Genomic DNA, 24,712 nt, shown 5'->3' on the forward strand with positions numbered 1-24,712 from the left:
GGGTGCTGCACTTGCCTGTGGGAGACGGATCATGTTATCAGCACTGCAGGAGTAACAGGGCAAGGGCAGAACCTGAACCCCACGTACCCCGTTAGGAGCCCAGCGACCTTGACTTTGTCCAGAGGCCCTAAGCACACAGGTAACACAGGAGCTGGGGCTGTCTTCTGATACCAGATGGTGAGGAAGGAAGGCGGGGAGGGATGTTATCTGCTGAGCCTCACAACAGGTGTGCACATACACACACACACCCCCAAACACTAACGGATACTATTTTATTTTTTAAAAAGGTTCCAATACAAGGCCCCAGAGTAGTGCATGCAAATCGTAACCCTCAGCCTGTCGCTGTCAGACGGCCAGCGCAACCTGCTACCGCAGTCTGTGACCTGGCGCACACACCAGCTTCGTAACTCAAGTCCCGTCACCTCAATATGCCAGTGCCCAAGCTAGCAGGTGGCTCTTGACGACCTGGGTGCACTTCAGCACCTGAACAGCAGAAACACGCTGAGTTCTAAGTATAATGAGTAAGTGTCCGTAGTGTATTAGCCGGGGAGAAACACAAGGCATAAAAGGGAAAAGCCAGCTTCGTGTGATGTCTGAATCCCCCAAAGTCTCTTCCATACATGACCCGTGTCTGGGGACTTCTGCCAACGTCACATCAAGGACTCGCTCATTTTCTGACGAGATGGAGCTGTTTGCCTTGAAGGACTGCAGGATGGGTGAAATATTCACACGAGGTAAGAACTTGAAGCTGTGATTTCAATTCATGGGCTGTCTTTCCCCTGACATTAACCCATCTCTGTAAATCCAACTTTGTGCCCGTGTGAATTCTGAGAACTGGTACAGCTGAGGGGTAGAGAATTCTAACTCCTGTCGTGTCTGTGATTATGGGGGAATAAAGCCACGGAAGAATCCAATCACATCAGAGGGCTTTAGTTTGTTTTAGTATATTCAGTGATTTTTAAATTTAAAAACATGTTTACTATGTGTGTGGTTCTGTGCTCTTAGCTACTTACAGATCGCCACCTGCTGTTGATTTCAGGAAAGGGGTATAGTTAGTAAACTAGTCTTACTTGAAACCACCAGCTGACTGAGAGAGACTCTCATTGGAAAAGTCATCATGAGGGAGAGCAGCGTACAGCTTCTAGAAATACCTGCTTTCAGTGCAGGGAGCTTCCTTCTCTCCAGTCAGAGAGAAATGACAGGCTGAGCAGGGAGGAGCATGCAGCTATCTGGAAGTCCCTCCAGAGCCACAGCACGAAGGGCTTGAGGAAGAAAAGATGCCTGCAGCTGGCAACATTTTAGATGCCTGACTGCTGACTTCCCAAAACTATGACAGTCAGTGAGCCTGGCAACCGGCAGACCTTAGTAACCCATTCACAGTCCTCTGGGAAAAGAACCCAAGTTCCAGGGGTCCTCCACCACCCACTCCCCATTCCTGTGGCCCTGTACAGGACCCTATCATTCAGCCCAAAGATCCAGCAGGTGCCAAAGAAATGTGAATAGTGTTAATACAAATACAGATTACTTTTACACCACACAGTTTTTCAGACACTCCCAACATCAACAGGGGTCTCCCCAGAATGTAACAACACGAATTTCAGCTCTCACACCAGTAACCAGGGAGAGCATGACCCAGAGTTAAAGGGGCATAAAGTGACTAGTGGTAAGTTACTGTTCATTAATTAACAAGCGTAACTGCAGGAACTCTACCCGAGCTGAGCACACTTGGGTTATCATAACATCAGACATCACTTAAGGGCTATGTTTCTGTGAACCTAAGCACCAGAGCTTAATTAACAATTTCCCTTTTTGCCCTTAATTGATGAAGTTCAAGTACTGCAGTTCTGCCAGAATGAGCCCAGCTTGTGCCTCCTTCAAACATTTCAGATTCTTAATACTAAACATGGGTAAGAACATATCTCACCAGGGCCAAGGGCAGGACAAGATGAACCAAAAGGGAAGATGGCTTGTCAGCTCGCCTCGGAAGTTGTTTTAATTCACCTTCTAACTCCGGGAAGCTCCAGCTCTTCTGACCACATTCCACAAACGCTTCCTGTCACCAGTTCCTAGACCACAGACTGGGCCTTTGGAAAAAGCCCAGGTCAGAGTAATTTTGCCAGAGCTCTAGAGGGAGCTTTCTCCAGGGACAGACAACTGTCCCAGCCGTCATTCAGTTCCACAGAACGACACTCTGGCTCTTCTCCCAAATTATACTACCTCGATCAACCAAAAGGTGAACCCCTCCTGTTTTCTAGAAAGCTCATGAGACTCACAGTGATAGCCCCGCACTGGGAGAAACAAGTAAGGATGCAAAGTGAGTAGGAAACAGACCCCCATCGGGTGGAAACCCCCATCACCCCCTCTTAAAAAGAGATGCTGGGCTCTCCTGGGTCTAAACCACTGCCTTCAGAGCAATAACCTGCCCTTCCACTGCACAGGCAGGACGTGCCCAGCAGGGCAGAGGGCGCCCAGGTGACAGGGACAGACCTGCCAGCGCCAAGGGAGATTTAAAGGAGTCTATCTCATCTGTCTTGCCTAAAAGAAGGGCCCCTGTAAGGCTGCCCTATAATACTGCATAATGACCAAACACCAGGTGGCAGCAAATGGACGCACGAGGCGCAGGGCAGCCATTTCTGCCCAGGGCCCAACAGAACTGCACTTCGTTGCATCTGGGCAGTGAAGATTCAAAGTCCCTTCTAAAGGGAAAACCCAATTTAACAACATCAAAAAAAAAAAAAAAAAAATGAACAGGAAAAAACAGCAAATGAATGCTGATTCTTCCTGTTTTAGCTCCCATTTTATTATTCAACTGCCGTGGAAGAAGCTCCAAGTGCACAGCACGAAACAGCAGATTCCTCCCCACAACCTGCGTGTGCCTTCATTCTGGCCCCTCTTCCTTCCGCATCAACCCCAGCAGCCGTCCCTGCCGCTGCCCTGGCTCCCACCAGCCCCAGGGGCACCCTGCCTGCCACAGTCCATGGTCAGTGGACGCCCTGCCATCTATGGTTTGCGGTCAGTGAGTGCCCCACCCACCACGGTCAGTGGTCAGTGGGTGCCCTGCGCCACCACAGTCCACAGTCAGTGGGTGCCCTGCCCACTATGGTCAGTGGGCGCCCCCCTTCTGTCTGGCCAGGGTGCGCTTCAGCTCCCTCAGATTCTCCGTCAGCACCTCCACCTCGTCCAGGCGGCCGCACTGCTTGGCGTCAAAGATGTACGCCTTGATGTTGTCGATCTGCTGGAGGAGGAGCTCCTCCTCTATGGGCTCCTCGCCCTCCCGCCCACTGTCGCCGTCCACCTCGAAGGGGTTGGTACCCGGGGCCTCCTCGAAGGGGTTGCCAGGAACAGGGGGACCTGAGGGCCTCTGATGGGGACACTCATCTTCCTCGTCGAAGGGACTGGGGACCGAGCTGTCTGGGTCAGTGAAGGGATTCCCCACCACTGCCTCTTCTTCCTCTTCCTCAAAAGGATTGTATTCTTTGTGGGCACGGACTGCAGAGTCGCAGGGAGGCTCTGCCGCAGGAGGGCTGGCCGCGCCCTCTGCCGCGGGGCTGCAGAGGTCTTCCTCGTCAAAGGGATTCAGGGAGGGCACCTCACTGTGCTGTGATGTGATGCTCTGGGGGAGGAACCCTGGGCCGAGCACCGGGGGCCCAGACCACACTCTGCTGGGCTCCAGAGCTGAGCTGGGTGAAGGGGTCTTGTGGGCTGCACTGCCCGGAACTGGGGAAGAGCCCAGATCCAAAGCATGAGCCAGGTGGGTGCGAGGCTCTCTGCCTGGCTCCAGCTGAAAGGGCCTGCTGTCTCGGAAGTCCAGGGACCGAGTCCGCGTGTGCAGGGATGCTGCCTGGAACTGCTCCCTTTCTCGCTCCCGCTCCCGCAGCATCTGCAGCTGTTCCCGCTGCAGGTCCTCCTCCTCGGCCTGCCTCCGGGACAGCTCAATGGCCTTCTCTGTCTGCTGTTGGTCATACTCGTCCTGCAGTTGGCGCAGGTTCTCCTGCAGGGTGCGCACTTCATCTGTCCGGCTGGCAGCCTTAGCCTGCCTGATAAATGATGTGATGTTGTGGATCTGCTGGAGGAGGGGGTCCGAGTCCTCACTCTGCCTCTGACCTCCGGACAGCGGGAGCCAGCCCTCAGCCTTTCTCAGAGGGGCAGGGCCCCTGCGAAGGGACGCCACCTCCCCATTGGTCGCACGAGACGCCAGGTCACTCCGCCTTTCCTCAAGCCTTCGCTGGGATTCCAGGGCAGCCTAGGAAGAAACCAAAGCCATACAGAAGAACATGGTCACCAGGCCAACAACAGCCACATTGCCAGACACCCTCTGCGGTCCCAATATCCCTGCACCAGTGGGACTCCAACTCCTCACCTCAGGACTAAGATATCCAACTGCTAAAATCAAATCATGCTTTTTTATCGGAAGGAAAGGAGGGGCAAACCCTGATTTTCAAGAATAAAATAATGAGTAACAATTAGTTAAGGGATAAGCATTTCTCAGCCTTAGATTCCCTGGCCTTACACTTGCCTTAAAGCTCTGAGGTCTGTTACCCCTCCTCTACACCAGAATCTCCCACGAACACACGTGTTACTCTGCTCGTCCCAAAGTGCTCTGCAAAGAACTGCCTGGTGTCTGGGCCCCTCAGCCTGAGCTGGAGGGAGGGGTGCCCATCTCCGAGGTGTTCTGCCCAGGAGAAAATCAGCAGAACCTCTGCAAGAGAACTAGGACCTGGGTAGAAAAACAATTATTCTGGTTTCTAAAGATGAGAGTGAGGCCAGAACAGAACAGAAGGCAAATGCAAACTAGAGAGTGAGCGGTTCTGACTTAGGACAGCCTCACGGGAGGGAGGCCTTTAGGGGCCTCTCTGATCACAGCGGCTGCGCGGAAGCATCCGGACGCCCGCCCCGTGCTTCCCTCACCTCCCTCTCCAGGATCCTCTTCCTCTCCAGTTCCTGCTTCCTTTTCTTCTTCAGTTCCTCAAACTGCTCTTTGGTTGGCAGCGACATCAAACCAAGCAATTTTTCCTGCAGGGAGTCACAGACAATTTTACACTGAAAGCCCTTCAGGAAACGAGCCTGACCCTCTACAGTGAGAGCCCACTTGCGCTAAGCCGCTCCCCCCAGCACAGGCACGTTCATCAGCAGTAGCAGGAAAGGACCTCACCCCGAAACTGGCCAGAGCTGACTTCCAGACGGGCCGGCCTTCGCCCTACGGGATGCTCAGCACCAGACCTCCCAGTTACTCACCTCTCAGCGAGGCCCTCTCCGGCCGCCCTGTCCACACTCCTGAGCCTCCATCCGAGCCCTGCCCCTTCCCTCTTTCCATTTCTCACAGCCCTTCTCACTGTCTGATAAGCTATGTATTTCAGTTGTTTCTTGTCTCTCCCTCTTTATAAGCTTGATGAGAACAGGAATGTTTGTCTTTGCTCACAGGACGCCCACACCTGGAACACTGCCTGGCACACACAGGAACTCACTGATGACCAGGAAATGCAGTCACACATCAAGAGGAGGAAGTGCCTAATTCTCTGCATCATGGTGTTGTAAAACTACACCAACAGGACTGTTGGAGCCCTCTGTCAGGAGCCCAGGGGGCATGACTCTGACTCTCAAGAGGGCTTTCTAGGTACAAACAACTCGGATCCAACCACCTAGGTCCAGTCTGCCCTTGCACAAGCAGCTGCTTCCTCCCAAGCAGCAGCCCAGGAAGAGTCCTGTAGGAGCTCATCCCCAGGAGGAAATGCTGCGTGCAGGTGTGTCCATCAATACTCACAACAGCAAAAAATGGGATCCGTCAGTGCCCAGTGAAAGGGGGTGGTTAAATAAGGACCATGTACCCAGTCAAAGCAGCATCCTGTAGCCATTCAAACAAGAGCTATTGAGGGCTATATTAAAAAGTGCTTATGATATAAAATTCAGCAATAAAACAAAAAGAAAGAAATTGGCAAACATGCACTAATTATAAATACTTTTACAGCCAATGCAAAAGGAATAAAAAAGGAAATATGTCAGAATGATGATGATATTAGGGACACAGAACTAAAAGGAGTATTTTCTTTGAAATCCAGATTTTTCTCTGAATGTGGCATAATACATTCTTAATTTTATAAAGTAATAAGTGTACAAACAGAAAATAAAGAAGCCATCAGCTTCTGGGTGACAGAAGAGCAGGGAGGTGCACCTCTGCCGCCCGGGACAGCTTTACCTGCACGAAGAGTGTGGCTGAGTATCTGATCATCCTCTGCAGCCGCAAAGTGTTTGGATGTGGCGGAGGGTCCTGCTTCAAGTCTAAGGTTAAGATCTTCTTACTGAATCGGAACAAACACATCAACGCAACAAGCGCTGCAGCCTCCGAAACGGATGAAAAGTCGCTGGCTGCCAGGCCTGCACGCCGGCAACATTTGTGGAGAGATGGGTTAGACTCCACTGAGGTGTCCTTGAAGGTGAAGCCCGTTTCTTACCCATTGGTTGTACCCAGAGCCCCTAACAAGCACGGGGTGAAGGACACTCAGCCATCGAGACACTGAGCCCCCGGTGCAGGGCCAGCTGTGTGGGTGGCTGACCTGAGCAGCAGAAGAGCCCTGCGCTTAGTTTAATACTCTGCTATCACTGTCTTACAATTCTCAATAATTTTGAACAAGGTACTTGCATTTTCATTTTGCACCAGGCTCTGCATATTATATAGCCAGTGCTGCATGCACGATGGACAAGGATTCCACATCTCTGTTCTCTGAGTCACTGTACTTCCTAGGCTGCAAAGGGCTGGTCTGACCCAACAGTCCACGGTTAAAAAGCAGAGGTCAACTTCAAGAAAGAATCTGGGTTTCCATTGTGGCTCCAGCACTTGTGCGAGCTGTGGTGCATCTTCTCACCTATAAAATGGGGGTGTTAATCCCTACCCCCAGGGTAGCTTTGGTAGAATAAAGGAGCTGCTCTGTGTGGAAACAGCCAGTGGCTAGCACATGGCTAGTGTCGATAATCAGCTCCTATTCCTTTAGGAATCCTCAACCAGGAGCTACTGAGATGTGGCAGCCTCCTCCTCACACAGACCCTCTGGCACCAGGACTGGGTAAGCTCAGGTCCGCTAGCCACCCACCTTCACTCAGGGCAGCGGGGAAGCCATCACCTAACAGACCTCACCTTAAAGCGTCTATGAGCTCATACACTCTCTGAACTTCCATGCGAAGGTCACTGGCATGTTCCAGACTGTAGGTCGTCTCACCGGCACTAGGGAGAAATCACGGAGATGTCTGATCTAAGCTCCATCGCGCTGAATGAAGACTGTGGTGTAAAAGGACTCTGAAGGTTTGGGGCTCACAAAAGGGGAGGCAGTTCTTTCCAAATAGCATTTCAGACTCTTGTGTATAACACAGTGCTCATTCCTTTTCAAAATGTAAGTGCTAATCAACTGGAAGTTGCTTGCACTTTGCAGGCACCGCAGGGGCACACTGGCGCCAAGGCCTATGAGGTCCAGCTCCTAAGCTCGTCGCCAAAATGAACGTGACAGACTGTACTCCAGCCTAATCTCCCCGAACAGCTTCACTGCACCTAGCGAGATGCATGAAGTGGTTACTAAGTGAGCTGGTCACACTACGTCAGAGAAGGCGCACGGCTCTTCTCACCCAAAGACTGCCCAGGGAGAAGAGGGACAGTGCGAGCGCGGAGCGAGGAATCCGGGCCTCAGCCTGCAGCGCGCCGCGCCAGGTGCCCGTGCTTCTGGGCCTCGTGAGCAGATGCTCCCTGGATGAGAAAAGCACTTGGACTCCAACTCAAGAAAGGAGGTGAGAGGGAGTGACTCTGCCCAGGCTGGAGGAGGACCTCAGGGCAGGCCAGAGGCGGCTGACCCCAGCCTCAGAGGAACAGCAGCAATTATCATGTGATCTCAGAAGGGTTCATTTACAAGTCTGCCACTCCCACCAGACTGCTGAATTCCAAGTACAGTGATTAGGGCTTTTCATTTTTATATCTCTAGTAACTAGCACATGGGACAGGCTTAATCAGTGTTTACTGCGACGAGAAACATTTCAGACGATCTCTCAGCTATTAGTCCAGCCTCAGCGATGGCCACTCAGCTCCCTTCCTGAGGCAGCAGCAATTTCAGTTCATAAGCAGAAAGAACGGCCGCGTTTACCTATCTTCCCATCTACAAGGCAGGCCCAGCTGGAGAAATCTTAGTGTGTGCTGTGACCTGAGGGTTCAGCAAAGTCATTTCATCATCTCTAACTGCACGGTTTGCAAAAAGAACATCAGACCAGAACTGAGAAGACTCACACTTTGTCTTGACGTCACCGAGTCACGTGGAATGTGGCAAGAGCGGCCCAAATCTACAAGCACTGCCCTGGTCACAGTCACATCAGCCAGCTGTCTGTCCCTCGGGGCACCCAGCACGCCCGGCTGACGCTCTCCTTCGTTACCTGAGCACCTGGTTATGGTCTGCGCTCCCACCACACTGAAGCCCACGAGAGTGAGCTGTCCTCACTGTCCACCACTGCAGCCCCGGCACCCAGAGCAGCGCTCGGCAAGTAACCAATGCTCGATGACTATCCACTGAATGAATGAGTGACAGAATGCAATGCTCTGACGTAAAGCCCTTGAGAACTGGTCTTTGGAGAAGCAGGAGCTACACACCTGGAAACGTGCTCAGCAGTGGCAGTCCCCCCTTGGTAGGGAAGCCCGTTACTCCACAATCATGCCTGAGGCACAAAACAAAAAACCAACAGGGCTCGGGGAGAGGAGCCCCTGGGTGTCCCGAGGTCACGAGGAAACGCTGGCAGCCAGCTCAAACTGCCAGGGACAGAGCCCTCCTTGCTGGCGTCCAGGTAGAAGGTAGTCCTGCTCTAATTTCAAACCAACAGGCAGGGGAGTGGAGAGGGGCGGTGCTGACTCCAGGAAGTTCCAGGGAGGAAAGAAGCACAAGACAGATGCTCCAAGCCAAGGGCTCTCCGTGTCAGGGAGGTTTGCACCAGAATCACCCAGCTGCTGCCTCCACCCTCCTCACAGGAAGGGCAGTATACTTCACTGAGTGAATTACTGTTCAGCGAACTGCAGGGGGAGAAGAAACTGTGTCCTTTCCCTGCTGTTCTTCAGAACCACGCCCTAGGTAAAGGACTGGAAAGAGGACTGGGGTCTGGCAGGGGCAGCTAGAAGGGGGTTGGCCTAGGACAGTGGTAGCGGAGAAGGCTCGACAAACAGGGATTCCTCTCCTCCCACAGTCTGCTGCTGGGGCCGTGGGGAAGCGGGGCAGGGCCTACACAGCTTCCCTGCCTCTTTTCCATTCCTTTCCCAGCTCTCTTCCCTCCCTGTAAGCTGGGAAGCACTGGGGAGGAACAGGGAACGGAAGAAGAGCCCCAGAGAAGCAGGGAGAGATGCAGGGGAGGGGGTGTTCTTGCCATAGACCACTGGGTTTAGCCTTTCATATTTTGTAAGTCAGACGTTTACAGAGTCAGAAGTCAGGAAACTCCTTAAGGACTATACAAACAAAAAGTTCACTATTTTGTATGTGACACCCACCGTGGGCTTTGAATGTGGTCACTGACATCATGAAGGATTACACCCTTTGTTTTTTGGGACCACTGTACAGTATTGCTACAGTAAATGTCCGTGTAAAAATACAGGTCAGTTCCAAACAAGGTACTAACTCCCCACACATCACTGCAGAGGTGGCAGGTGGGCAACACAGGCTTAAAGTAAAGGAAGACAATCCTCCAAGTGAGAACACTGGACACCGTGAGTAATTTGCTTTTCTGCGGGTCGGGAAAGGCGTGCGGGGTCTGGTCCTAGCAGTGGCGCATTCTAGCTCACACATCACCAACTTCCAGAAGGATCAGTGCTCTTAAGAAAGGGCCGGCAGTTGCTTTCTGTCAAGAGCCAGATCATTATTTTCAGTTTTGGAGGCCACGCAGACTCTGTTCCAACGATTTAACTCTGCAGCAAAATCTACAGTAACCAAACAAATGGGCATGGCCATGTTCCAGTAACATTTAATTTATAAAAACAAGTGTCAACAGTAAGTGTTGGGGAGGATGCAGAGAAACTGAAACTCTCATACACTGGTGGGAATGTGAAGTGGTGCAGTCATTTTGGAAAACAGGCAACACCTCAGAAAGTTAAACACAGAGTTACCATATGACCCAAGAACTCCACTCCTAGGTATATCCCCAAGAGAAATTTAAAAATATGTCCACAAAAAAACCTGCACACGAATATTCATAGAGGCATTATTCCTAATAGCCATAAGGGGAAAAACCGACATGTTCATCAAGGGAGAATGGATAAACAAACATGGCCAGCCCACACAACGCCTTCATGCAAAGGGAACGAAGCTCCGGTACACACTCCAGCAGGGGTGACTCCTGAAAATGTTACACTATGTGAAAGAAGCCAGACACAACAGATCATACACTTAGGATTCTATCTTCATGAAATGTCCAAAACAGGCAACTCTGGACAGAAAGTAGACAAGTGGTTGCCAGGGAAGGGGAGAAAGGGCAGTGACTGCTGGTGGGTTTGGGGTTTCTCATTAGGATGATGGAAATGTTTCAGAATTAAGACAGTGGTGATGGCTGTACAATCTTGTGAATGGTTGTGTTACATGTGATGTGACGGATGTACTAAAACCACTGTACACTTCAAAAGGGTGAATTTTATGGGGTGTAAATTAATTTTTAATTAAAAAAAAAAAAGAAGCAGATGATAGGCGAAAGTTGGCCTGCAGGCCAAGGTTTGCCAACCCCTGCCCTAAAGGAAATGCCTGTTCTCAGCCCTGACATCTCAATGTCACCCTGAAGTGGCATCTACCCAGGCATGAGCATGAGGCACGCGGCCCTTGGGAGGGGTGCCCGTCGTCCGAGGCCCTTCCCAGACACGCTCAACCAGAGAGCTGGGGTCACCTGAACACGACTGCACAGGACTGTAATGAGCACCACACAGAAATACAGACATGATAAAGAGTCTCTGTGGTCCGTGGCAGGAGAAGAGCATGGCCAGACTCAGGACTTTCATTTTCAGCTACTAAAGCAGTGACCTAAAATGCCAGAGAACAGTCACCAGTGAATGAGAAAAACAGAGAGGAATAGCTTACTTTAGTGAGGCTGCCATCCTGATGTATTCAGGAGCTTTTTGGTCAACTTTCTCCATGCAAAGTCGTAATTTCTAAGAACAAAAAAGAAGAGGTGAGTTGTGCTCTCAAGGTACAGAAAAGCCTACCCAGAAGTTATGCTGCATCAACAGAGATGTTTAAAATGTGCAGTTTCCTAAAATGAAAAAAATGCAGAGAGTGTTTTTTTGTTTTGATTGTTGTTATCAATTTTCTGATTTACAGACCAAGCAGAAAATCTTGCAGGAAGGAAAGACAGTGAGGGTGAACTTTGACCAGCTGTTTTTGAGAGGAGCAAGGCCTTCCAGGACACGGGTCATCCGAGTTTACCAAGGCAGAGAAAAGAAACTAGTTGCAACATCCTTGCTCTGCCAGGTGACGCCAGACACCAGCACAAGGCATTGCTGGGGATCACTTCAACAAAGGTGGAAGCAAAAAGCATGGCAGCTCATTACAAAAACAAGTTATCAGATCACGAGCTCCACGTGAAGGACGGACAATGGCTACGTCTGCAGCTCAGCAAAGGTTTAACACCATTTCTAGCAGCCTGAGTATTTTCACTTGATTCCAGAAACAGCCTCTATGACCTGCAGAACTGCTAACAGTGACCACTCAGTGATCATCAAACAGCAGCACCTTCCTCCTCTGCTCAGTTTTGCACAAGCTGCTTCCGCTGTCTGGGCTGGCTTCCTCCTCCCATTTCCTACCGGCTCCCTGCCCACCCCCCACCTGGCTCATCGTCTCGGCCTGCAGGCCTCACCTGGCCATCAGGAGGCTGAGCCAGGCTCACTCCTGGTCTGACTCTAAACCCCATGTTCTTGTACCAGCTATGTCCCTTTGACACAGGGTCTACTTAAGGCGTTTTGGGGTCGCTAGTGGTAACGAGAACTGAGATATTTGAATGGACTTAAAAGGGGAAGCTCTAAGCCTCTGGGCAGCCTCTCAAACTCCCAAGTGAGCATCCCAGGACTCTTCTGGCCCACTGTTCACCACCGGCCCCAGCGTCTGCCCTCACTCACAGGACCTGGCCACACCCCACGGCAGCCCCCTTCCCCCTCCCACCCCTGGGCCACCGAGGCCTCCAAACTCCCACTTTCAAGAAGGCAAGGAAGGGGAGGGAACAAGTCTGTTGCAACATGCCCAGGGACTGTGACTCATCCAGGGCCCCAGCCAGTGCCCTCTGGCAGAAACTAAAAATGACTCAAAGTAACAGCTTCCCAAAGCATCTCCAGATCTGTAGGCACACAGGGAGCACACGGCAAGGCCCGTGGCGCAGGCCAAGGCCGCCGCGAGTCACCTCGTAGAGCTTCACAATGTCGGGGGTGTGCTCCTTCTCGTCCATCTGCTGCTCCCTCTTGAGCAGCGTGTCCTTGCAGTGCGTGCAGCAGCGGATCCGCTCGTCGTCCTTCTCGTCCAGGACAGAGCTCACGCTGCTCACGCTGCTGATGCTGCCCCGGCGGGAGCCATGGACGCTGCTGGGCGACTGGCTGGGGCTGGTGTGCGCGCTCAGGGAATCCTTGCTGGCACTGGTGAGCTTGTCTGTAAGAGCAGCACGGGACAGGCAGCAGTGAGCCCGCAGCCTCCAACCACCCAACCGCCTGCGGACTCCACGGTGTCAGTGCAGTGGGAGCAGGCTCTGCCTACAGGCAAGAAGCACCCGCACCTCTGCTCCCTGGGCTCAGACTCTGCGGTGGGACGGACGCCACCGCAGCCAGGAAGAGCCAGACGGCCGAGGACAGCCTGTCTGGGAAGCTCCGAGGCCCACTCCTAACCTGGTCTAACCACCTCCTGCCCCACCTCGTTTACCACGTGCCTCACGCACAAGCTGGGCTCTCCCAGGACTGTCCTCCACAACCTTCCCCCATGCCCAAACGCCCACTCCCACCCCTTCCAAAGCTCAGCTCCAACAGCACGTCCTCCAGAGAGCTCTTCCCAGTTCCTTAAGGCAAAAAGTCTGCCCTTCATTTCAGTTCCTACCATGTTACCCCCACCTCCCACCTTCCACTGTCCCCCTGCGCGACAGCTGCCCTAGGGATCTGCGACTCCGCGGGTGGGAACTGTCTTCTTTAGACTTGTACCCCGACATCTCCACCAGGGTCGCCGCCCCATAGCAGCTGCCCAGTAAGTTAACTAGCCCAAGAGTGCCCTCGAAGCACAGCTTATAGTTTTGGGTGAGACAAGCAGTTGTCCTGGGGAGAAGGTAACATGTCGAGGCAACGTGTGCCCGCAGGACATCAGAGCTGGCCAGAGGACACATCTGCTTCTCCCATGTCATCCAGACACCCTGCAGCGTCAGCGGAACTCTCTAGGGCCGCAAACCACCCGGGAGTCCCAGAATTAGCAACTTTGAACCAGCTGAGATTCAAAGTTCTGGACCATCGGGTTCCACCTGACCTCTGCAGTCTCGTTCCCACATCCTCAAACAGGGCTCCCCCTGCCCCCACCCCGACTCTGTACTAGCTGGTCTACTCACCTTCCCTGGCCTTTCCACGTTCCCTGCCAGGGCACCTGCTCTTCACTGCACTCAGGACGCCCGCCTCCCCACCTCCCTGCAGCCCCGGTCATCCTGCAAGGCTCCCCTCACGTGTCACCTCCCAACCCTGGGCATCCACGCGCCCCCTCTTCTCCAGCCTCCACAGCACTCGGGGGCTCCCGTACTGTGACGTGACAGCCTGCTCCACATGGCCCTGAGCTGTTCGTGACTTTCTGCTCACAGGAAAGGACTAGCCCGCTGCTCATTTTTCAAGACCCTCTCCTACAGTCTCCTCTCAAAGCCTCACCTGTCCTTCCAGCAGAGCTGACAGAGATTTGGTCAGCTCTGCTGCGTGCCTGACAGTTCCTCCCGTCATACTTGTCTCTTTATAAAGTGACTGTGAGCATCCCCTGCTGGACGCTGGACCCCTTGGGGGAATGCACGATGCCTACAGACCAGAGGTGGGCAAACAACAGCCTGCGGGCAAGTCCGGCTGGTTTTTGTACGGCCTGCAAGGTAAGTGCGGTTTTCACACTTCAAAAAGGCTGTTTAAAAAAGAAGAAATGTCAGAGACCGTACATGGTCTATAAAGCCTAAAACACTTGCTGTCTGGTCCTCTGTGGGAAAAGTTTGCCAACCCCATTACAGGCTTTTGTATCCCTGGCCCCTCGCACTGTGCCTATGCTGTAATGGGCTTCAGGGAATTAACAAGTAAATGAATGAAGGGCCACTCATTTAAACAAAAAAATCCCCAAGTCAGCCAGTGAGGATTAGTAAGCAAGCCGGTCTCAGAGGAGAGGAGGGTCCGGGCCCCCCTCCACATCACCTACGTGCTAAGGGCAGGCTGACGAGCTCCATGCACTTCTTGCACATGATAGACCCACAGAGGCGGCAGTGGTGGCGGCGGTTACGGATGCTGAACTTGTTCCCACAGTCTGGACAGAAAGGGACATCCTGGTCGTTGACCCAAGGCACCACGGACTTCTCTATTGCTTTGGGAAGAACACAATAAAAACCAAACAAACAAAAGAGCAGGCTGTTTTGAAAAAGAGCTCTGGTCAGGCAGAAAGATGAAGAAGGGAGGGAAATGAGCAAAGTTCTCGAGTTACCTCGGATCTTAGCAGACTCGGTATTTGTTCTGTCAAACGCAGTAAGCTGACAGGGAGAAAAGGGTGCCGGGAGAATTAGTCTGGGGGCGCACACACCTTCCCCAGGCGGAGGCAGCAAGTGGGAATGAGCACACCCGCACCTCTCAGGTCTCCTCCATCCTCCCCAAGCCCAGGGTCACAGACGCAACTTCAAGGGGGACAGAGTATTCGCGTGGCATTCAGAAGGCACCTCCCTTCCCGCGACCCATTTCCAACCTCTTTATTGTCAGTTACCCATTTAAGCAACAACCAGGGGTGGGCGAGGATGGGGTGGGATGGCTGCTGAAAGCAACAAGGGCCCCCCAGTTCTCCACAGTCCTCCCGGACAATGAAACTGGCCACATAGTTCTGCCCTACAAGGTACACGCCAAGAACTGAACCTGTGGTTGCGCACCACACAGCCTGGCTTGTACGCAACAAGCATTTCTAGGGTCCAAGTAAAACAGAGCAATCAAGGTACTGAAGACGCACTCTCATTCCACAGAACAAGAGGTTCCCACACTGCACGCTGGCCCTGCACTCCTCACACATCTGGTCACCAGGCTCTCTGTTTCCATCAAATGGTATCACACAGTCTGCCCCACTGTATGATGGTACTCGGGACACCCCAGCCAGGAAAGGACTGAAGGCATAAAGGTTTTCCAGCAGCCAAGCGGGCGTCATAGGAAGGAAAAGGGAAGCTGGATATGAGGCCAGTCGTCAACCTGGGCCCAGGATGGAACTGTCCACCACACCCTCTGCACCTGCTGGGGCGTTTCCCTGCCCACACCAGACATATACCATATATATGACACATGCTGCAGAAAGGTAATTTTTCACCCCCAGAAAATCTGTACTTGCAGAAAAAAAGTGTTTTAAAACAAATAAATTTACCTTCTCTAACCTGATAATTAATTTATTGACTTCAACAACATAATGGTCAATTCTGGCAGCTCGGTGTTTTTTGAAGTCGGAAAGGTGGCTTCTCACAGCACCTAGAAGGAGGCAAGGAGGGGAGACGAGTGACTCGTCATTTCTCTGGGGGAGCCTCTCTAACTGCTGCTTATCCTCAACAAATTTCAAAAGCAAGTAAAAATGCTAGGATTTTAGAGTTTTACTGAAAATTTTAAAACTAGAAAAGCAAATGAAAGGAAATTTGCTAAGTTGTTAACTAGGGTTACTTCAGGGCCAAAAAGTATGGCACGAAAGGCCTCGAGGACCGAGCCTGGACTCTGGAGCCAGCCTGCGCTCGGTTTCATTTTTGCCACTCATTGTACAACCCTGGACAAGTCCCTCAACCCCTCTGTAATGTGGAGTACGCATCTATAATGTGGAGGAAACAGGGGTACCTACCCCACAGGGTTGTTTTCAGGATTAAATGAGTTAAAATTTATAAAATCCTCAGAACACTGCCTGGCACATGAATTTGTGTTAAATAAAAAGGGCAGTAACATCATGGGTGATTTTTTTTTTTAATCTCTCATACTGTTCTTTACTTTCCAAAGTTGGTACAACATGGTTTCTCATCAAATTTAAACAATCCTTCTAGTAGCCTGTTGTCTGAGTGTATCTGAAAATCCCCGCTCGGTGTCACCTCTTCTGAAAACCCGGCCCTGTGCCCCAACCCTCCCAGCACTCAGCTCATTTCTTCCAATGACAGCCTACTCATCAATGTACCTTCCCTCATCCGGAGTTTCTCACCCGCTGCACTCCTAACCATCCTCTCTTCCTTTTCTTCCCTAGCCATACTCTAATCAAATTTTAGTTGCAAATTCTCAGGGCTGACAATAAACACTGACTTTTAAAATCTGCCATTCATTTGACCATCCACAATTTGTGACTTCCTTCAGTTGCCGAAACAGGCAACTTAACTGAAAAATCACCCTGATAATTTAACAATGGCAATCATGAAATAAGCTATCAAAAAGCTAGTAAGAATTCACATGCTTGAAATGTCTCCTTCATGTTACTAATTGTCTTTCATATGTAACTAATAACTATATGTGTATGGTCTTGTTTTTAAGCCATTTTCTCCTGCCATGATGAAAATGTTTCCACTCTCCAATACGGTAGGCACTAGCCACACGTGGAGCTTGAGCACTTAAAATGTGGTTATGGAACTGACTTTAAATTTTACTTAACTTTAATTTATTTAAATGTAAGTAGTCACATACAGTTAGTAGCTGTCACATTGGACAGTGCAATTCTAGGACTTTCCTCATGCAAGAAGACACATTCGGCAGCGGCACCATATGGTAGATGAGCCCAGGTAAGTATCACTGCCCTTCTTAGAGCCTGTTTCCTCACAACTCATTCCACCACACAAGGCTCTTGTGAAAGGTGAACAAGATAATGAATATCAAAGTGTAATAAACTGTCATGGAACAATCATTTATCCATTGCATGGACAGAAAATATTAATGACTGCAATCATGTAACAGTGCAAGGACATGTAGGATTAGCTAGTTCAGCTCTGGGTGGTGTGATCTTTTTGATAAAAGCTTTATTGAGTTATCATTCAAATACATACAATTCACCATTTAAAGCAAACTAATTCAATGGTTTTTAGTATATTCACAGGGTTGTATAACCATCACCAAAATAAGTTTTAGATTTTCATCACCCCAAAAAGATGATTATTTTGAAAGTAAGTAAATGAAACTATAATTACGTGCTTCAGAAAACTGAGTTGCACAAACCGTGCTTACGAGGCTGGTAACGTCTACATGAGAAGAGACAGCCCCAGTCAGCGGACGGTGCCGGAGCTGATGACAGAGACCTGGCTCCTCCCCACAACCGGGGTCTCCCAGCTGTCTGACCCTGGGCAGGTCCCCAGGGAGTGCTGGGAGGCCTAAACAAGAGTCCGCTTGTAAAGCATTCAATGCAGTGCCTAACAGAGAAGGTGCTGGCTCATTCTCGTCTGTTTTCTGCCCTCACCAGGACACAAGGTCCACATGAAGCTTGAGGCCATTCTGGTTTACTGGTGCCTCTTCAGCCAACTCTTAAAACATACAGATGCTTAATAAACATTTGCTGAATGAACGAACAAATTTCTTACCAAGCTCCTGGGGCTCCCACAGGTAAGGGTCAACCCCTCCATAGCTGAAGGACTCATATCCCTGGGTCCCCGCCTCTGCTCGGTCATCTCCTTCCCGTTTCAACAGCCTGTTCTTTGCTTTCCAAGCCTTCTGGACAAGACCTTGAAAAATGGAACAAAATCATAAATGAATCCACGAAGAATACCCAGTAAAGAGTTGAGAGAAATCTCAAAACATAGGAGTTGATGAAATAATTATGCTTTGTTTAAAATGCTCAAGAAAACTCTGGATCCTAAATAAAATGCAATGACAAGTACACAATCGCCTCAGTACAAATATCACAGAGCAATCCATGAATCGGTCAGTCCTAGCAGTAAGTTGGTTCACGTGGCCGATACATAGCGAAATTACTGCTCGTTGCCATGTTGAAGAGCCCAACAGAAGGGTTAAATCAAATTGAATGAGGGGACGAGGGTGATCGAAATGTTTTTTTCTTTATCTTAATTGGAGAGGTGGTTACACGGGTACATACATTTTTCAACTGACTGAATTGTACATTTAAAAACTTATGTGTAAAAGATACCTCTGTGAAATAAAACTCATATTTTATGGCATGACAAAATAATTTAAACATAAAAAATGTTCTCTGCCCTTTGACTTCCTCTCTCCCTGCACTGTGCCCGGAGTATCTGCGTAATGCGTCGACCAAACCTCCTCCACCAGCAGAAATACCTGCTCAACCATAAAGAGCAACATTTTCCTGGCATCAAGACGCTCCTTAAAAGGTAACACTCCTTCTTGATCTTGTAAGGAGCCATGACGACACTTAGATCTGGATTGTGTAAACTGTTAACGTGCCTGAAGAAAACATCTCTAACTATGCCTTGACTCTAATGGGCAGAACAGTTCTCAGAGCTTTCTGAGATGCTGTTCCCAAGTAATAATTCTCATTTTGGCTTGAATAAAATTTTCCATTTCTTTCTTAGATCTACTGAGTAATTTTTCATTGACACTTCAATTAAAACAAAAGGTTTCTGGGTTTGTTTGTTTTTTTTTTTATCAAATCTACAGTACTAATTCACTTATCCTAGGGACTCATGAGTAAACATTCCTCATTTACCTATAGGATGGGATTCAGCCAAACCAACATCCCAAGACGGTGTTCCCCATCATGCGCAACTGTACATGGACTTCTTCCTCCACTCACTTACTGAATGCATGTGTTAGAATACTGACAAAAAAACCTCAAGAAATGAATATAAAACTTACAACATAACACAAAGAAAACTAGACTTGGTAAGAAGAGAACATGACATTTCCTGGGTTGATTCCTTGTATGCACCAGGCACAAAGCAAAGCGCTATCAAATACGTGATGCCAGTTCATGCCCACAGCAGCATGATGCAGGTGGTAACCCTCCTTACAACTGAGGACCTGACATCAAAGAGGGGGAGAAACTACTTCACCCAAGATCACAGAGCTTACAGGCAGCAGGGCTGGAACTGGAAACCTCATTTATCTGAAACGAGAGCTCCAGCTCTCCCCGGACAGCACCGATTTGAAATCTGTGCCTTTGCAGAACAGGGGTTCAGCCACCTACACTGAGGTGAGAGGACCTGCTGTTAAAATGGAACAACAGTCAACTGGTGAGGAAAAAAAATTCTCAGTTCCAAGTTTCTCTCATTAATGTTCTTAAATCTAGGTGACTTCTATCCATTTCTGCCACTAGAATATCAGATTTAATACAAAATGATATAATTTCTTTTACATTTAATAGATCAATACTTCATGGAATTCTCATGATTTTGACGTGCTCTGTCACTTAACGTTAAAAACACCCCCACAGCTTTTCAAAAATCTAGGTAAATGCAGGGGGGAGGGTATAGCTCAGTGATAAGAGTGCCTGCTTAGCATGCAGGAGGTCCTGGTTCAATCCCCGGTACCTCCACTAAGAAGCAATAAAATAAATAAACTTAATTACCTCCCCCTCACAAAAAATAAAAAAATAAAAATCTAGGTAAATGCAGATATAGAGGGGCTGCTAGGCAGGGGGTGAAACTGATACAGTTAGAGATACGCCTTTGTTAGAAAGTCACTCTGGGATGGCGTTCTCCAACTGGAAAAATAAGGCCCACCAGAACTGAACAACACCTTCTAAAACAATTAGTCTTTCTTAACAATAGGAGAGGAAAACAAAGAATTCAGCAGACAGGAAACTGGAGTTAGCAAATACAAATTCATTTTTGCAAACAAGAATCAACTGTAGACTTAAATAGACAGGCCACGCCATTTAACCATTTTAGGACGCAGAGGAAAGGCGTCTGGCAACCTTTTGGGGTGGGTGTAGTCCTTCAAGAGAGGGCCAATTAAGAATAATCCCATATGTTTTTTTAAAACGCCTACAAACCCACAGTTCATTTTAACCACATTTTCTTCTATGTACTGTAAATGTGCTAAACTGAAGCTGAACCAGGCCTGGGACCCAAACTCACTGACCACTTTTTTGTAGTAACACGTTTATATTTTCTTTTTTAAACTGCCCCAAAATCTGATACCAAGGTTTACTCTTTTGCTTTAACATTTCACTTGCCTGAAACTAGCAATGTCATAAGATTTCTAAGAACCAGAAGACCAAATGGAGAGGTGATTTGCTTTTTAAAGGACACTTCAAAAACCTTCAGTGTCAACCTTCAAAACTTTATTTTCCTGATTCTGAAACACAGAAAACTGCAACACAAGCAAGAATTTCTTCCTGACTGAAAAAATGATCATTAATAGTACTAAAGGAATGCTTAACTCAATCTCTTAGTTCTTCTGAGGTAGAGATGGGGGGAAAATGGAGGGGAAAACACATGAGAAGTCTCTCAAGTTACTTTCACAAGGAACAAGATTTCTACTCTAGTATTCTCTGAATACACTCCCATATCTGTTATTCCCTAATCTTACACGTTTTCCCCTAATAAAAGGGTCAGCATCACAGGAATGTGAGGACATTCTCTCACCTCTCTACCCACTGGCATCAAATTCTTACTGAAATCACGGTATACGAGTCAGTTCAGGTGACACTAAGACTGGACGCTCACTGAAAATCAGGGAGGCCCTTCAGCTGTCCAAAGGACACTTAGATAATCAGCTTATTTTTGTGTTAGATTTCCAGCTGCAGTGCATGCTGTGATTGGAATGCACGGCCTCACCTCATCAGTGATGCCACGCACAAAGAGCAGCACTAGGCTTAGAGGTGATGGAGGACATGGGGTCAAGGCGTAGCTCTGTGGATTCCTACGTGCCCTTGGATAAGTCACTCCACGTCCCTGAGCCTCACTTTTTCTTTGTAAAATGAGACCAACATCTTCCTGCAGGGTTGTCGGGGGATCAAATGCAGTAACAATGTATATGAAAGAACACAGATCTCTCTCTCTCTTTTTCTTTTTTTGCTTCCTAAGAGTTACGACTCGGCTTTAGCCTCTACAGCCAGAAGCCACCTAGTCCATCACAGCCCTCAGGATGTTTGAAAATGATTGACTTTGTCATGTTTTTAACAGAAGTTATAAAGGTTAGCACTTTCAACAACTCTTTTTTTCTGAATTGAAAAGTGAGATGTGGAGTGGGACTATTTGATTACAGGAAGCATGTGACTCACATGTGACTCACATCTGTGGATGCCAAAGTTCACTTAGGAATACATGATCATTCCTTCTCTGCCACCCAAAAAAGAACTGTGGATACAGTATTAGACCTTTTTAGTCCCACTGCCTTCAGACACGCTGCCGGCGTTAAGCTGAATCACTAGGAGACGCAGTTCCAGAGCAGCGGCATCGTACTCAGAAGTCAGAATCTAAAGTCTGGGAAGTGAATACTCTGTAGAGTCAAAATGACTTTGCAAAATTATTTTTGCAACCCTCCAGGACCTGAGGGTCTTTGGAAGCTCAAAAACCAAGTTTTAACTTTTTGGGTTTTTCTCCTTACATTTCAAGTATGCCTTCCTTTTCCTGGGCTGGGAGGACAAGGTCTAGTTGAAGAAGTAAGGACGGCAGGAAGGCCTGAATTTGTCACGGGTAAATGAGTGTACAGCGTGCCTCCACTTACACAGCAAAGGAAAGGAATTCTGCCCCAGAACGCTCTTACGCTGGCAGTTAGATAATTCAAATAGTCTAGCAAGAGACAGCAGAGGACAGCAATTACACTTACTAGGTTAAAAGCCAGGCTCTACTTCATTGTGTAACTTAAGGCAAGTTATCTGTGTCTAATCTCTCTGCCTAGTATCCTCATCAGTAAAATGGGGCTCAGAGTCACATAGTTACTGTGAGGATAAAACAAAGTTAATACATGGGAAGATTCTGAACAACATCTGGCTCATGGAAAGCACTAGGTATGTGTCCTCTACTGTTACTATTAATTCACTATTGTTTATCATGCTCTGGTGGCAATGTGAGAGCTGACGAAAACCGCCCCATGAGTTAAAGTTCCCAATGACAGAATGGGGTAAGCAGAAAATCCTGGCCTCTTACTTTTAATTTGCCCTTTGACATCACGGTCTTCCCCAGAGTGCTCTTCCTCATAGTGTGACTGCAGCTGATAGAAAGACTGCAGGTCCTTCAGGCACAAAGGGCAGAGGAAGCCCTCCCTCACTTCCCCTGGGTCATCCAGAGACGCCATGGCAGGGTCCCTCTCAGCCCCCGCAAGGCAGGGGCCTCATGCCAAGAGTCAGCTTGATTCTTCCACAAGGGACCAGGGCTCCCACAGGACTAGCTTAACCAAGCAGCACACAGGTGACGGGAAGTGGCATCATGGTCCCGGATGCGGCTTCCTCTCTGGAGTAGAAGGCCTAAGGAAAGAAAAGCAAGGGGAAAAAAAAATCAATTCAGGCAAGTTAGCAGCAACTGAAAATTTTCTTTGTTCTTCTCACAATTCAGCAAGGGCACTTAATGTTTTTCAGTGCAAGCATGAGAACACAAACTGCTTTCTCAAATCCTTAGCCCAAAATACAAAACCTTCTAAGATGTGAGAACATCACTGGACAATGGCAACTCAATGAAGGGGGAAGCACAGATTCTTGAAGATAAGAAAGGAAAACACAACTTCAACAGTAAACACAATACCAAGGCAATTCATTCCAATGATCCGACTTCATAATTTGTATGCCACGGTAGCCGGTGGGGAAATGTCGAGGTAGTTATCAAGCAGAAGTTTTATGTGACTCTCTTTACCCTGATCATTTTTGTAACCACATATACTGAGCTCTTGCACTTATGTCAAAAATGCACTGACGTAAAAGGGATAGAGTCTGCCCTAAAAACCAAAAATCAAAACCAAACCAAACTCCCAATCTCAGTCTAAGGAGGAGCACCAGAAATCTAGTGATCAAAAAGAAAGATCTCTATGTTTGTAGAGTACGTTCTCTCCAATAAACTTACTAGGTTTTATATGCCAGCAAGCCTAATGTTCTCACTGCTTCAAAAAGTAAAAGGGTTTGATGCTGAAACAATTCAGGACTTACTAAGTTACATTTCCAGTTTTATTGGGCCATGGCAAAGTCACTTCCAATGTCACCTTAGAAAGACTCCCAGTCATAGGGAGAATCCGGACAAAACCATCCCACAACAGAGAAATTTCTCCCCAAGAATGTGAGGCCACAAACCAGAGTAGAGTGAAGGGGAGTGTATGACCCTCAGCTTTGAGCTTTGGATGGCCCTGCTTAGAGGGCCACGGAGGAGAGACTGCCTCATTCCCAAATCTGAAGGGCGGCAGTGACCCAGAAAATAAACAAATGAAACGCCAGGTCGCTGTTTTCCTTCTCCGCTAAAAAGCTCAATCTACATACGTGCAGATTTCAGCCTCTCTTCCAGATGGTCACGGAAATAGCAGCTCCCGTCCCCTGCCCAGACAGCGGTTCACCTGAGCCCCCTTCCTTCCCACGCACTCAGCCCTACCAACCGCAAATCCAACCCACACCACTGCCCACCTCTCAAGGCACCCTCACTCCCTCAAGGAAATGCCTTCCTTGAGGCATTCTCCCGTCGGACAGTCCTGGACGTCTCTTCACAGCACTGACCTCAATCTATAATCACAGGTACACAAAGCAAGTAAATTCATAAGCCTGCAAGCTCTGTGAGGGCAGAGGCCATGTCCACGTTCCCCAGCAGGGAGGTCAGTGCCTGGCACCAACCACGGAGAAACGCACTGCAACGCTCCACTCGGGAATGAACGGATGGATGAATGAACGAACTCAAATCGTATAACCAAACACCCACCACAAACCAGAGATCCACCACACACCATCAAGCCAGGCTCCACGTTCGTAACCTACGCAAGCTCCTCACACCCTAAATCATGTCCAAAATCCAGATTAAAATCTCCATGTCCTGCACTCTCCGTCCAGCGGGAGCGCCGCCGGACACACGCCGCGGCGACCGCACACCCTGCGGCCGCCCTCCGCTCAACTCAACACGACGTGCACACGTCGCATCGTCACGCGCGCCGGGAAAGGCTCATCCCCACGGAGCACACATGACAGCCTCACAGACGCCGCACAAAACACCGCAGACGACTGCACACAAACCGCGAACCCAAACGCCTCGACCTCCCACAAGCGGAGACCCAGACGCAACCGCGCGGGAGACGATCCCCCGATGCCCACTCCCAGCCGCGGAACCAAACACAGCTCACACGGCCCGCGCGACCACACGGCCAGGGCCCAAGCACCACAGGCACACGAGCGAAACGCGGCCCGAGAGCCGCGGCTCCCACCGCGCGCGCCACACCCACCACAACACCCGGGTCCCGCGGCCGCACGGTCCGCCCGTCTCGTTCCCGAGGAGAGCGGCGCCGCGCCCCGCAGGCCTGCCCGGCCCTCTGGACCGCGCCGGGCTCCCGCGGGCGCGCAGGCCTGTCCTCTTCTCGGACCCAGGCTCTGGGCCTCCTCGGTCCCTCACACAAGCGCGGCCGCCATCTCCATCGACTGCTCGGCGCTCGGCAGGCGCGCCTGCGGCGG

At 49.6% G+C, this 24,712-nt stretch overlaps 1 protein-coding gene across 1 annotated transcript; it reads right to left on the minus strand.

Annotated features, from left to right (window-relative positions):
- Window positions 1-255: 255 nt before the first annotated feature.
- On the minus strand, window positions 256-24,712 carry RBSN (rabenosyn, RAB effector). Its single transcript, XM_074344270.1, has 12 exons — window positions 24,487-24,712; window positions 22,230-22,546; window positions 17,742-17,882; window positions 15,578-15,678; window positions 14,666-14,711; window positions 14,387-14,548; window positions 12,381-12,622; window positions 11,069-11,139; window positions 7,129-7,215; window positions 6,194-6,296; window positions 4,909-5,013; window positions 256-4,243 (listed from the first exon to the last, which is right to left on the minus strand). The coding sequence occupies exons 2-12, from the start codon at window positions 22,375-22,377 to the stop codon at window positions 3,104-3,106; spliced, it is 2,346 nt and encodes a 781-aa protein (XP_074200371.1). The 5' UTR covers window positions 22,378-22,546; window positions 24,487-24,712; the 3' UTR covers window positions 256-3,103.

The sequence above is a fragment of the Camelus bactrianus genome, chromosome 17 (assembly GCF_048773025.1).
Source record: "Camelus bactrianus isolate YW-2024 breed Bactrian camel chromosome 17, ASM4877302v1, whole genome shotgun sequence".
NCBI classification, from domain to species: domain Eukaryota; kingdom Metazoa; phylum Chordata; class Mammalia; order Artiodactyla; family Camelidae; genus Camelus; species Camelus bactrianus.